Consider the following 14,667-nt stretch of genomic DNA (forward strand, 5'->3'; position numbering starts at 1 on the left):
ACCTCGCACGGTACTCACTTCCATCAGCCTCAAAAGCAAGGAACAGTAACTGGAATCTTTATTGAAGACACTATCAGAGGATCTCTGTTTCTCTCGAAAGGCCATCCGTCGTGACGCGACGTCGTAAACGTTGAGCGACAGACTCGCTGGTGAAAGAGAAACGAATTAATTGGCGAACGAGACGGGACACGGGGAATTCTCGTGGTCAGAAGTCATTGAATGATTTTCCGTTGTTTATTCCAGGCCGCGAGCCACGTCGCCGCGGTAAAACGAGGAATAAGCGCTGCTTGTAAAAGCGTTAATATGTTAATGAACGCGTGGGGGTCTTACCTTCGAGATTTCCATGTCCGATTATATCGCTTCTTGGAAACAAGTCGAGGTGTCGATCTCGATTCCGACCGAGCACGAAGCTGAGCTCGCGCTACTTCATATTTCCTGGCACGCTGGACGCATTGTCCGCTGATTGAGTCGCTTCGCAGACTCGATCCAGCTGTTTCAGCTGATTTAGACGTACATGGGAAAATAAAGATTCCAGGGCTGCTCGCTGTCGATATAATGGATCGACCGCAAAAACGACAAGGATGCTCGGGCCGAAAGGATAAGGTCCTTCCTGGTCGAGTCTTCTTCTAAGGAGAAACCGACTAATGAGCCTCTCGAATGGTCCAAGGAATTGATACGTTTTGTCCCGAAGAGGAAATCAATTCCCTAACAAAATACACATCGTCGGACTAAAAAGAGTTTTCAACATAGGTTGGAAGAGACACTTGATGTCATACAAGCGTTTCTAGAGTTTCTACTAATTGAATAGTTGACTAAATCAGATTCAACTTTGCTCCTGTTCCAATCTATACTTGGAAGTTCGAACCAATTTAGGGATGCTTAACAAAAACGACCCTTATAGATTCTTATATAGTTGTCTATTGCAAAATCTGACTATAGTGTCTTCCACTCATCTCGTGACACTGAGGTCCAAGCTCATCTCCTACCATCTAAAGTTGCACTATTTTTTTTATTACCAGCACAAGTTGCTTGATTCTGTAAAGCCACAAATACTTAGTAGATCTTATCCTCATGAGTATTCACGCTCGTGAAGGAGTCGTACGTGCGAGTATCCATGGCACCGCGCGATTGGTGACAAGCAATTAGTAGCGACAATTAGTAACGACGTGTTCGGTCGCGATCGTGCCAAGGATAATTGCGCGCCTATCCGCTCGTCTACGCTCAATGACGAACTCGCAAGCACTTTTTTGCGGCACCCTGCGACGTTTCCTATCAAAGCGGGAAAGAATCGGTTCCCTCGCGCAGCTGTAAATTGGTCGATTGCTTGGCTGTCAGCGATATAATTCATTAAAATAGGTAAGGAAAGTCGAGGAGTAAATTGAAGTCTCTTATACCTAATTGTGAGAGATCAAATTTCCTATACCATTTCGCAACTGACGCGATTTAATATGAATCCTAAAGTTAAGTACCGCACAAGACCTCGAAAAATTCTGCCGCTATCTGCCGCGACGAGAAAGGCAGAAATTGCGTCGATACGCGGCTAATGTTATTCATGAACCTTTCGTGGTTGCTGGCGGACATTAAACTGGCAGAGAGATTTCAGCCAACACGAATTCTATTACGAATGATTATTCTTCGATGGGGAGAAAAACGACATGAAAACCGGAACCAAATCAAGCGGTCGCCCAAGGCCACTTCCACCGTGAATCACTTCAATCACTTGTTTGCGAAACGTGGAACATTCAAGTCTGATCATTTTGCGGGCAGAAACGGGGAATGGAATGATGGAGATAGCAAAAGTGAAGTGGTGGTGTCAACCAAACGGAGCAGTGGGGGTAACTACCTACCCTCGAGTCACTAATTAATATCGCTCTATCTATAATCCCTCGCAGTTATCGTACAGTGTTTTACCAGCGCAATAATGCCGTTAGCAGTAGAAATCTCGCAAGGCCCTCGCTCCGTTATCTTCTTAACAGCCATCCTTTGGCTGATCTCACGGAAAAGCCTCCATTTACGAGGCGAACCAGCGGATACGCGAGGTCGTTTCTCTTCCAACGGCTCGAAATCAATTACCTGACGTCGATTCAACGTTCGTCGACTGGGACGCGACGCCGCCACCTAATGATCTCTGTTTATAGACCTAGAGGCAGGTGCAATAAATCCGAACCGCGCGTCATCGTCGACACTGACAGCTCGTTACTCGGCCCGACAACGTCCTCGACTCGCCACGATCGAATCGAGAACGTCTCGCCTTCGTCGCGGGAAAAATCCTGAAGCAACGATGAAGATCTCTCGCGGATCTTCCCCGAGGTCGGGGCTGTCTTCGAATTCAAGCCAGAATCCCCGAGAAAATGGCAGTGTCTCGAGTTTCCGCTTTTAATCGTCGCGTGAGAGAACAATGGTCCAGCGGGCAGAGCTGGAACACTGTTTTGAACTCGTTAGAACCGCGAACGAGGCGAGCAGGCATTATTTACAGAACGAAGGAGAGACATGCGCCGGTATCCGCGGCGAATGCAAATTACCGACTACCATAAAGGACGGTATGATGTGTGCGCCGGTCGGTCGTAACGCACGACGTGCACCGCGTGCACGTGCAGCCGCTCTACGATTTACGATCCAAGAATTAGACACAATAGGAACGACCGGCTCGCGTCTAATAACCGAGCAACCGCCATACTTGGCCGACGATTTATGCCCGCTGCCTCGGTACATCGCCAGAATTTGCAAGTTCCGCCGTTCGATAAGGTTTCGCGACATTTATCGTGAGCCATCGTTACCTTTTTTCTGTTGAGAGTCTTTGGAAACCTCGGCTCCCTTTTCATAGACTAGGCGTTCCTTCATTCTCTTCTTAAGGGAGACCTCAACCTAGGAAAATGGGAATATTTTTGGTAGCAGTAGGTTTAGAAGTTGACTTGCAGTCGATTTCTTCACCTCCAGATGTCTTCTGCTTAGGTTCAGCTGGAAGATATCTACTGCATATCCGTTTCTTCACCTCCGATTAAGAGTTATGTACTATAAGGAATACGTGCTACTGCTGAATGGTAGTTAATGTTTAACTAGAGCTTACCTAGTCAAGACTATCCGTCACCGAAGAAATCGTCTATTAGTCGCTACCTATAAGAAATGTCATATTGACTTAATCCATGGCAGATTGCTTTCAACCGAAGAAACACGTCTCACCGCGTAATTCAGTTCGCGTACAAAAGATTGGTCCGATATAAATGAAAGAAATAAATAATGCAGACTGCACGTAAATGGAAGGTGGCCTGAGGGCAGGTAGTGATTGCTTGCCGCTTCGCGGCGTCTAAAAATCGCTAAATCAACGTTCGCGAATCGTTCCCCGCGGCCGTGCAAGCCAAATACAGTTGGATCGCGCTTTCCAATGATAATTCATTAATTAGCGCGCAGGTCAGAGCGCGAATTGCCAACTGTGGCCGCTTCGAACGAAGAGAGACAGAGGGAAACATTCAATGGGCGCCGACAAAAGCGGCGCGTTACCTCTAATTACAAGCCGTCGCGACTCCATCTTTGTCCGCGCTACTTTCGCGAATTCGTTCGACTGTTCGCCCTGCTTCGGTTGCCCTTGACCGACCAAATCTCGCGTTCACATTTTACCAATTGTGCAACGTCCCTGTAAAAACTCCATTGGCAAAAGGCCCACCATTTGAATCGAGCATTTTTCGCGCGGCTCGACTGCCATTTGCTGTGGGAACTTTCGAAAAAGTCGATCGTTCGAGCAAACCCGGACGTCTCGATCACGGTCTGCGCAGGATTCTTGAATATGCATCGCGGAGCGTGGGTGTCGCTTCAAGGCGAAATTAACGGACCACTTTTCAGATCGAACGCTGCTCGTCGGAGCAACGGCGATTCCTCTTTCTGGTCTGCAGTGTGGATTTTGTCGCGATCCAGCTATGCAAATCAATGGATGCGTCGGTTTACTTGGTCTGGGCTTATGCAACGGTTCCATGGATGTGAATTACGTAATGGTACGCAGTGAGCATGGTCGATTATGGTGCGTGTGAATTTACGGAAGAGCTGGGAAAAAGGTGAAACGAGTGCAGGTCATGCGTGAAATTGTACTTAATAATAGGTATAAGATAAATTATTGATACCATTTACATTTTACCAGAAGTAATTAGTTCTTCTGAAGTTACACTTCAGGTAGTTTAGACTGATCTCACACTTTCTGTGAACCCATTAATCATGTTTACTGTAGAATGAACGTAGTTTACAATTTCAACTGGTTTTTGTACACTCAACTTGTTCTCGATACTGTGAGTTTCCGCGTACGTATTGGTTCTTACGAATTTATTCTCAAAAAGCAATAGTAATCCCTTGACAGTAGATCAAACTACTGCAGCTTTGTGTACCGTCAGGAAATCTCGTTGTTGGTGAATCATCACGTCACCTGGGCGCTATTAATGCTCGTCTATTTATAGGATGAAAAGAAAACCGACGTTCTTGGAAAACTTTGTTCACCGTGTATGGGAAAACTCAGATTCGCCAAGTGAGAACCCTGCGCGCTCTTTCTTCGTCGAGCCTCGTCACGGTTCATTGGATCTTTTACAAAATTTAAATTTAAAAATTTGAAATTTAAAAATTTGAAATCTGAAATTTGAAATTTGAAAACTTGAAATCTAAAATTTCAATATTTGTAATTTTGAAATAGAGGTCATGGCTTGTCAGAGCTGAGTAGACACTCCATTGGTTGCTAGGCTAAAGGAACGCTTTCGTATGATCAGAATCGGCATTTATTTCGCACGTTATTAAAATTAATACAATGACAGAAATATTTACAGAAAGAGTCTTAGCGGGCTACATGCGCGACTTTCCTTTCGATCGTAGTTTAACCTCGATATTAATAACATTAAAGTGATATCGTTTATAGCAATAATAATAATAATAATTATGATAATAATAATAATAATAATAATGATAACTGAATATGTCGGAGAGCAGGGCGTGTCCGTGTAAGGGAGGCCAAATCGGACGAAAGAAGAAAACGCCAGGAAAAACAAAAGGCAAATTAAATACAGTGTGACGGAGAGAAAAAAAAGCAGACGGGGAAATAAATAACGACAAATTGGCCTCGGATGAAGCGGCTGGTGACCGATTCGCATAGGATTCACGCCCTCCTCTGACCGTAGTAGCAAAACTATATTTTACAGATCTCTCTATGATTCTCTTTGATTCTCAGAGGCATACGAAAATTCACGCGACCCACACACTCTCTCGCGTTTGCTCGCTCACTCGTTGTGCACACTCCATGCGACAGAATACCTTCTAGATTTTTCAATCTTTTAAGCGTCACGATCGCGTTCTCACGTGTCTCCGTGTGCGTCTCGGAATATTCGACGGACGAACGCCTTCGATGAATATTTCGTGGGGGTCAGATTCGATGGCGGCCCCTCGATCCACGAGGTTAAGCTCCACGAAATGACGACGCGATTTTCTGCTCGATCGCGACCAGCAGACTCAACAAATATCACTAAAAAAGAAAACAAGTCTAATCCCCATGAATCCTAATACCTTTGGGGCTTGAGAAATTTGAAATCTCCGAATAGTTTGATCAGTGTCCATGCGCGGTTCGTCATTTCGTTCGCATGCTCGTCGCTCCTCCTCGAGTTCTCTCGCCTCAGCTTCACCCTTCCGACGAGGTCGAACGAGGGAAACGGCTAGCAAGCTGAGGAAGAGCGACATTTATGACTAGCATCCACGGAACACTCCCTTCGGCCAAGAAAGTTCGCGTTCCATAAAGATTTCCAAGCGTTCGCCCTTCGGCCACGCCTCGCGGCACACATCTTCTCGAAGCTACATATATCTATATTTATATTTATTTATATATTTGATTCTCGCGGCTGCACGGAGTCAGAAAGATCGCGATTTGTTCGACAGTATGCAGCTCGCGGTAAGACTCGTCCCCGCGTAGGTTCCTCGATGGCCAAAGTGTTCTACAGCGATCCAAGTGATCTAACTTTTACGGCAGTTGCTCCAGCTCGTCACGACGCGCGTCGAGAGGCGGTAGATTTCAAGCGTACAGTCGATAGGGCAGTCTAAAGGTACGTACAGGCTAGGAAACAACTTCTGGGAACACTGTACCATGAGACAATCAATCCACTGTAGTTCAGTCTCACGACAAGATTAACTATTCAATTACTGGAACACAATTAGATGACAGATGACTGACAATCCAGATACAATATTCCCAGCAATTGCATCCCAGACTATACTTCACTTAAAGATTAAATTAGCTGTTTCGGTGGTTACGCGGTATCCAGCGTCGATTCCCAATCGATCTCCCTGAAGAGACACTATCGAATCAACGAGTAGAATTGAAGACGCCTAGAGCTAGTCTAGGGGCTCAATTGTCGATCGATCGACGCAGCGATCTGCAGGGAACTTCCGTACGACTAAGGCACTGAACCGGAGAGGTGTTCCTCTGCTCGTTCGCCGAGTCCTCGTAGAAAACAAGCGTCGGTTCGCGCACACCGCTCGCTCTCTGCACGCGATGATTTTTCCAGTGGCGACCTAACGACGCGTGTTTCCGCGACAGGGACGCACGGTGCTGCAAACGGGACAAAATAAACGTAGGCACTACGGGCACGCGCTCGTCATCGCGTATGGTCCGATTCGACGATGTAGAATGTTTATTTCTTCGCTTGTGGTATAACTCATGAAAGCTTCCAAACGTCTGCAATTGGAATTTTAATTGACAGGATATAGGGATAATTTTGGGGAGACATTTGACAAAACTTTCGTAAAATTAAGCACAGGTTGTTTTAGTAATATTGCGAAATTTTTAATTTAGATGTTTTTATCTACAGACGTTCGACTTTGGGACCAACGCGACGGTAGACGTATTATTTTCTTAACGATTATGGTAAAGGCACCGAGTTATCGAATTTAGCTTTCCACGAGATCCATCGAGAGGATCTTCAGGTAATTCGGGTTACTACTATCGCGACAATCCGCCCATCAATTATTATGGCTAGTTGGGCGAGTTCACCACCTTGCACCGAGTCACTCGCATAGTTGCATTTGCAAATTTGTCTTTTAAGATACTTGGAGATTAGGAGAGCTGTGCAATTTTAGCATCACAGAGGTCCTTTCACTAGAATATGATAAATGAAAAGATTATACTGAAGCACACATTTGAGGCACAGTAGGTGGCTCCCAACCACAAGTGATGTGTAATCTGATACTCCTGAGAATGTGATCCGCGAAATGTTTCCTACCAGTTTTCAAAAGACTAACCACTTTGGTATACTAATCCTTCTTTACTTAGAGCTCAAAAGTTCCACAAAAGTCCTCTTCCTATTTCAATCTGTAATCGATACTATACGAACTTTTTACAGAGTAAACACTTTCGAGACCAGTCATCATCGATTACTGATCATCGAGTGTCTCCTTTAGAAAGCTTCCATCTATTTCAGACACGACAATCGCGAGTCATCGCTCGATAAATATTTCTCGAGCGATCGCTGGAGCAGATTCGTCGCTACTCTGGAATTTCGAACGCGCCTGACATATGCCTGACATTTTCTACTTACGTAATGCTAATCGCGAGGTTCGAATCCCTGCGGGGTGCCAGTGAGTCGATCATGCTTTACTGACTTTCGATTCACGAGCGACTCGGTGCAACGTCAGTGCAACTTGATTCCTTTCTTCCTTGTTTTTTGTCTCTGCTCGAAAGGACGGCCGGTCAGTCTAGCGGCAATGGCAGACAACGAGCTGCCACTCTTGCATTCTATCGCTCTCCTGTTCACCCCCCACCCCCACGTCCATCAAGACTTCAATCTCTCTTATTTACAGCGATCCTCAACTCCCTTGTGTTATGTACGATAAAAACCCCTCAAAACTCGACGCGCGAGTGGGGGCCTGGTCGAGGTTTGTTCTCGTAAAATCTCGGTTGTCTCTACTATTTACAAGCTCCGTCGCGAATGATCGATACTCGCTCTGTATCCAGTCATATATATACAACCGTTTGCTGAAACTGGCTGTCTCAAAGTAGATGGTATGATCCAAACAGAAGTGATTCCTCTGGTTGAAATTCTCCATTTCCGGAGGAATTATTTCTCAGACGATGCTATGTACTTTAAGACATCCGCTAAGATCGAGGCACTTGAGATTACCAATTTAAACTGTGTTAATACTATTATCTGCAGAGAAACATGGATAACCTACATGGCTCCAGGTAGGATATAAAAGATGTGATAATATTTCTAGGTGAAGGCAACTTTATCCACCTTTCTTTACAGATAATAGTATTGCTATACTAAAGCGACAATTCTAAGTGCCTCGCCCAGAATTCTTCCTTACTTCGAGCGAGTAACGATCTCCCCTGACGCATAGTACCAAACTACACTGTACACCGTGGATATGTACAACAGGCCCCACGGTTCTCCAATTAACCTCGGGACCCAGAAGCTGCTCAGGAAGCTCATCACGGCCCAGAAGTTCCTCCTCAGCGTTTACGAAGCGCCATGGACCTGGAACCGCCGAATCCGTGCCTGCACCGACTCGCACTGCACCTCGCTATACCTGGTGTACCTCCCAGCCCTAACAGGCTCGCGAATCACCACCAGGTTGCCACCCCTCTCGCGGAGCGCCTCCAGGCCAGTCTTTCCGTGCACAGTTGGCGGGTTGGACATCTTGGCGATCTTGGCGTTCGACGTTTCCGCCGTGAAGCGACTCAGAGCCTTGCTGACAACCCCGCTGCACTCTCTAGGCCAGACCCTAGCGTGATGCTGCTGGTGCCTGTGTTCCCACCTATCCGAAGAGGAGTCTGTCGCCGCGAATGGATAGCTCGCCCTGCCCTGACTCTTCCCATAGAGGATGAAGTCCAGCGAGTCGTCCGAATAAATACTGCTTCGGTCGCTCGAGCTGTCCGTCGAGATCTCGGAGACAGTGTCGCTGCCGCTGTCGCTGCACTGCTGTTCCTCGCCTAGGATGAACACTGGAGTACACTTGAACACCTCACCAGCTGGCATCGTGTGAGTCGCTGTCGCCCTCCTCTGTTGTCCCGTCGTTGAGTTCGTCGTTACTGTAGATGTGGACGAGGTGGACTCGATGATCACGATCTCCGTGCCAGAGAACTTCTGCGCCAGAGACTCCATGTTCCTCTTGAACGTGTCCCTGCGGTCGGGACTCAGACCGTACCTCGTTGGTTTCGCGGTCAGCTTCGTCTTCGTGTAGAGGTTCTCCGTGTGCGAGGAGATCGCTCTCGTCGCTGCTGGTTTTGTCTCTGTGCTCTGAGAGATGATGGTAGTCGACGATCTCTGTTTTTCTGAGTCGTTCTTGGGAGTGGAGGCAATGGTTATTGATTCTATTATGGTGGATTTTGTTTCTTGGGTGGATACTGTCGTTTCCAGGGAGGACTGGTCTAGGGGGGCACAGGTGGGCGTGCAGAGGGGGGCCTCGGGGTCGTCGAACATGGTGAACCAAGGGTGCTGGAGGCATTCTGTGACTGTCAGCCGCTCACTGGAAACAAAGAGGATTTGTTAGAAAACTTGATCTTCAGAAAAAACTACTTTTAAATGTGTGCCTGTAAGGCAAACTCGACTTTAATTCAGAAACTAAATTTCTTCAAAATGTAGCTCCTGTTTTGCCTTATAGCCAAATATATAAAAAGATATCGTAACCTAACGCTACTCATCAATAAGAATGAAAGAAAAGAATGCTTAGCGTCTAGCAAATCAATGAACCGTTCCATCCTCGCGTACGAGCTCTACCTCGTTGAAGCAGAAAGCGCCTAGTCGCCTTTCCCGATCAGCGACGTCGCGACTTCCGGCACAGGCCTCGCAGGCCGTGTTGTCTTCGGTAACGGGTCGACCGGTTGCATAACGCGCGACGAAAGGGAAGAAAGAGCAGGAAACGTGAGCGAAGACGACAACGAGAACGCGAACGGAGGCGAAAGGCAGCGGGGAAAGGAAGGAGAAAAGAAAAGAGAGCGGGAGCGACGCGTGTACTCGGCCCGATAAACCACGCTGGCAGATAAGCCAGGGTTCGCGATGGCAGGGCATATTCCGGATGGGAACTTCCTCCCAGCTGTCCGACTACTCGAAGATAAGGAAATCTACGAGTTTTTCAGCGGAACTCGTTCGATGCGCCGACGTGCCTCTTCCCGTTTCGAGGAAAGTCGCTGCCGCCGCTTTGGAATGTCGATCGTTTCGCTTCCACGTAGGAGATCGGTGCAGGAAGCCGAACGATCGGGTTTCCAGAGCCAGCACCTACGACCAGGGTGTCGCGTGATCGTTGCCACCAAGATCTGTCCCTATCTTCGAGGCTGCTTTCAGATTTGCCATGGTGGGACGCGTCTTCCAGTATCTCCCGAGAAACTGCGCTCTGGCGAACCCCTGAGTGGAGGACTATCGCGAACCGCGGATATGTGTTATCAGAGACTTACTGAGAATTCCGGCACTGGCGAAAATAATGCCTTCGGGGAAGCGTGGCGCGGGGTACCAGGAACGTTTACCGCTTACTGCTTACCCCGAAGCGAAAGGAGATAGGCAGAGGCCAGAGCGTGGATCTCGGGAACATTGTTGGTTGTTACGTGCCGCGGCATTATTTAGCTTCTAGGAACGAAAGCAATCGCGTCGCGCGACCGACCACGCATCGTTAGATCGCGACATTCCGATGACCAATGCCTACAGTCGCGTAACTGCTCGTGTCGCTTCTCGCCGACCCGTGGACAGCGAATACGAGGAGCTACGTAGCTGGATGCTTACTTTGGATCCTTGACCATCAGCTTGCGCATGAGATCGCGCGCCTCCTCGGACACGTCCTCGAACAGGTCGTCGGGAAAGTCCAGGCGACACCGACTGATGTTGCAGAACGTTTCCTGCTTCGTGTCACCGCCGAACGGGGAGCATCCCGTTAGCAGCACGTACAAGAGGACTCCGACAGACCACATGTCGGTTGCTAGGCTGATTGGTTCGTAGTTTAAGACCTCCGGGGCTGAAACAGGGGAGAAGTTGGTTAGCTTGGCTGAGGTTTAATTACCTCCATTTTTGGGCTTCATTATAGTTGAAGTTGCCTTTGAGATCAACTTGTAAGTTTCTCATGTTTAAATATTCTTATGTGAAATGCTAAAACATTGTCTGATTTGCAAGCAAAAGGTCATAACTCGGGCGAGTGTTGCTTAAGAGAAGAAAGGGACCTCAATGGAAGGGGGTTTCAAATAGCGAAGTCTAGAATATCTCTGAATCTCTAATGTTATTAAGTTAGATTATCAATTAAAGCCTAAAGTGACGATTTTGAAGAAAAGAAACACGTAAAAATCCACTTCCCCGGAGAAGGTCACAGTAATTAATGACTGAGGTTGTGGCGGTAGCTAAGGCAATAAATTGCAGGAAGATTCGAGAGGACAGAACCGATAACTTCTCGGGCAACGGTCCGTGGGAAGCACGGACGACCGCGCTGGCTAACAGCTTTCGTCCAGCGTGGTGTCTGCAACCGTTAGGACAGGAGTCGAAAGTAATCGCGGGAGTAATCGCGTGGCTCGTAAAAGGGTCCTCCTGGCTGACGGCCGACGCGACGTCGAGAGCCACGTGCGGCTTTACTGCCGGCTGAGAAGTGGCTTGTTCTGTTCAATTATGCAACGGCCCTGTTTCTCTAATGGAATTACGAAACGAGCCGCAAACCTTATCCACCGTGCGAATGCTGGACGATGCCCGCGGGGTACCATGCTATTTTGCGAGTCGACGGACAGGAAACAAGTGAAAAAAGTCGCTGGAGTCGACCCATCCGCCTCTGGAAACAACTTAAGCGGCTGTCGCGAAAAAGATTTTAACGCCTCCCACAATTAGGCACACTCGAGACCTTTCAGCTTACATCAACCGCTATACGAAGTGTGGGAGATGGAGGTGGTTTCTTAAGAGTGGGTGTAATTCACAGAGCAAACATTTCAGGTAATATTTGGTTCTACATTTAGTATAGAATTAGTAGTATTTAATTATAGGGATGACTAATTTGGGAATAGGACGAAGCTCAACCAAAATAGATACCTACTATGAGGCATATGAGAAACTCAAAAGATCACTAACAAAGACAAAAAGTACACATGTATTTAAAGTGTAACTACTCACCGACATAATCTGGCGTGCCCAAGATCTCCCTGATGTCCGCGCCATGGCTGATGTACCGTGAGATGCCAAAGTCGCAAAGCTTCACGTCGCAATCAGGGAACTCTCCAGTGAGGACCAGATTCTGAGGCTGAAACGAGAAGAAAATACGAAAAGGTTGAAAAATGAGGCTCGAGAAGCGGGAAGGCTCGGAGAGCTCATGGACCAAAATTACGAGAACAAACGTCGAGGGACAATAACGATCCCTAGGTCGAGGACAATGCGAGGAGAAAGCAGGGGGTGTTCTTTCAGGGGTCGGTTGGTGGTCTCCCCGGAAAATCCTTTCTCCAGGCCATTGACAGCGACAAAGGGGCTCGTTATTCTCCTTTAGTCGTATAATTGCGCTCAGGCTCGCGAATCGTTCAGGAAGAAGATCGTATTTCACTGCGGCGAAGGTGAAGTCGCGCTATCAAGCTCATTCGCGATCCTCAGAGTAAGCTCTCCCCGAGGGCGAATATTGTTGCGTATATTTTATCCGCAGACGTTTACAGCGCAAGTAAATTATTTCGAGCGATCTTGTCGTTGCAATTATCAGGCAACGAGCAGCGTCCGATAGCGGAGGAAACGTGTTCGAACAGAGCAAAAGCTTCCAGAGAGGTGGACGTTGCACGTGGTGGCAAGAGCAGCGTGCATCTGCGCAGCTTTTTCCACGGGGACGCGGTACGAGGGTTTCAGCGATCATTACATGACCCGTGCCTACGTGATGCCACTTAATTAAACGTATTTAATAAACGACGATTCAGCGGCGCGTTCGTCACGTAATCGAGGCAATTAATCGTGACCGGAGCGCATGTACCCGCCATTTTTTCCTTCTTCCTCTTCTTCCCCCGACTCTACGCCGAGCCTCGAGGAGTTCGCGGGTAATTTGAAGAAAAATAAAAAGGAAACGAAAGGTGGAGGACAAGGGGGCACAGGTGGATGGAGAGAGAGAGATAGGCAAGGGTTCGTGCGTGACACGAAAACGTAATGAAACCGTGCAAGAAGCGACGACGATCGGTTTTATGCTCCGGGAGCAATCTTAGCGGACGACTCGCGATCGCTCCAATTAGCGAGTAGCCAAGTCGACGAAAAATTAACGCTATTATCATAGCCCCGGTTCGTATTAGGATAATTATCCGTTTAAGGGGGAGAGCGAGGGGAATAGATTGAAAACATCTGCTCGTAAGCCGAGCAGAGCAGAGGCCGCGGTAGAGCCGTTTCAGCTGTCGCGAGCTGCCTTTTTCTCGAGTTACAAGAGCGTGGCTGCCGATCGTTAAGCGTCCCAATCGCTACGCGCCGTGCTACTTAATTAAAAGTATTGAATAAACGGCGATTCCCGCGTCCTTTCGCTAGGTAATCGGCGCAATTAATCGCGACACTCGAGCCCACTCACGTAGTTATTTAATAAACTACTCGATAATCACGCCCTTCAGACTCCACAACTACACGTCGATGCCTTTTCAAAAGGTACTCCCTCTTTACCATATCACCTGTGACAGTGGTTTTCAAACTATTTAGTAGATATGCCTGTAATTCTTCTGGAAAGTTTCCATCATCTAATTTTTTTTAGAAAATTAGTACTATTGATAACACTGTAGTATTGATCTCAACTCACATTTAGTTAACAGTTCGGGAGCGCAGTTTGAAAACCACTGACACAGTAGATCACGAACCAGTTCTGGCAGCGTTGACAATAGGTCTGCAACGAACTTTCGAACCCTTCTTTCCACTGCCCCTATCCTCCACCATTCTCCTTCCGAGCCTTTTTCTAGCTTCGTCTCTTCTTGGCCGGTGGGCGAGCATTGTTCGATTGTTTCGAGAGGGAAAAGAGAATTCTCTGAGAGAAGCAAAAATTGCGAACCGCGGCTAGGCCGCAAGGCGACCTTTCTTATCGCTGATCGTTTGCATCCGCGTGCATCGAAGCTTTGGCTAACAGTTCAACGCCCACGCATTCATTCGCATCGAATGCCCTGCGTGTGGCTGGGTGGAGAACAAATGTACTGGGGGTTTCATTTATGCTAAGGTTCTTGTCACCTTTGTTACTAATATTGCACTTTCATGTTGGAGAGAAAGAATTTGCATCGTACAGGATACGTTGACCTTAGCCTGACCTTGAATTAAAGATAATCATAATAATTTAAGCAGAGCAGAAAGTGTGAAAATGCTTTTTTTCTTCTCCACGAAATTACACGTTCCTGAGGTAAAAATTGGCTGCGACGATGGCAAATTGACACCTTGCAGGGAAACTGCCTCGCGTAACGTGACAGCAGTCTTTAAAGAAAAGCCTTTTCTCATCTTCTAACGACTGGTTCGAGGCGATACTGACAGGAGTCGTCTTCTACTATCTCTGGTTAATGAGAGTACACTAGGTAATTCAGATTTTTTAACGAATCTTCAGAAACTCTCCTTGAAAGTCTACTCTTGCATAGATTTTATTCAAATTAAACGTTTATCAAAAAGATACTCATACGTGATATCAACCTTTGGAATATGCCTCCACTTTATGACACATTAGTGAATTACTAAACCCTTCAATCTTTTTTACGTCACAGTACATCATGAACGC

At 47.2% G+C, this 14,667-nt stretch overlaps 1 protein-coding gene across 1 annotated transcript in view; it reads right to left on the reverse strand.

Moving 5' to 3' along the window:
- Nucleotides 1-8,467: 8,467 nt before the first annotated feature.
- Nucleotides 8,468-14,667, reverse strand: part of LOC143183700 (uncharacterized) — a 55,683-nt gene continuing 49,483 nt past the window's right edge. Inside the window, exons 4-6 of the mRNA XM_076385376.1 lie at nucleotides 12,087-12,213; nucleotides 10,728-10,956; nucleotides 8,468-9,480 (exon numbers count right to left, since the gene is read on the reverse strand). Of these exons, the coding sequence (XP_076241491.1) occupies nucleotides 8,472-9,480; nucleotides 10,728-10,956; nucleotides 12,087-12,213 (1,365 nt within the window). The 3' untranslated portion in view covers nucleotides 8,468-8,471. The remainder of the gene's footprint in view (nucleotides 9,481-10,727; nucleotides 10,957-12,086; nucleotides 12,214-14,667) is intronic.

This window comes from Calliopsis andreniformis, chromosome 9 (assembly GCF_051401765.1).
Source record: "Calliopsis andreniformis isolate RMS-2024a chromosome 9, iyCalAndr_principal, whole genome shotgun sequence".
In the NCBI taxonomy this organism is placed as follows: domain Eukaryota; kingdom Metazoa; phylum Arthropoda; class Insecta; order Hymenoptera; family Andrenidae; genus Calliopsis; species Calliopsis andreniformis.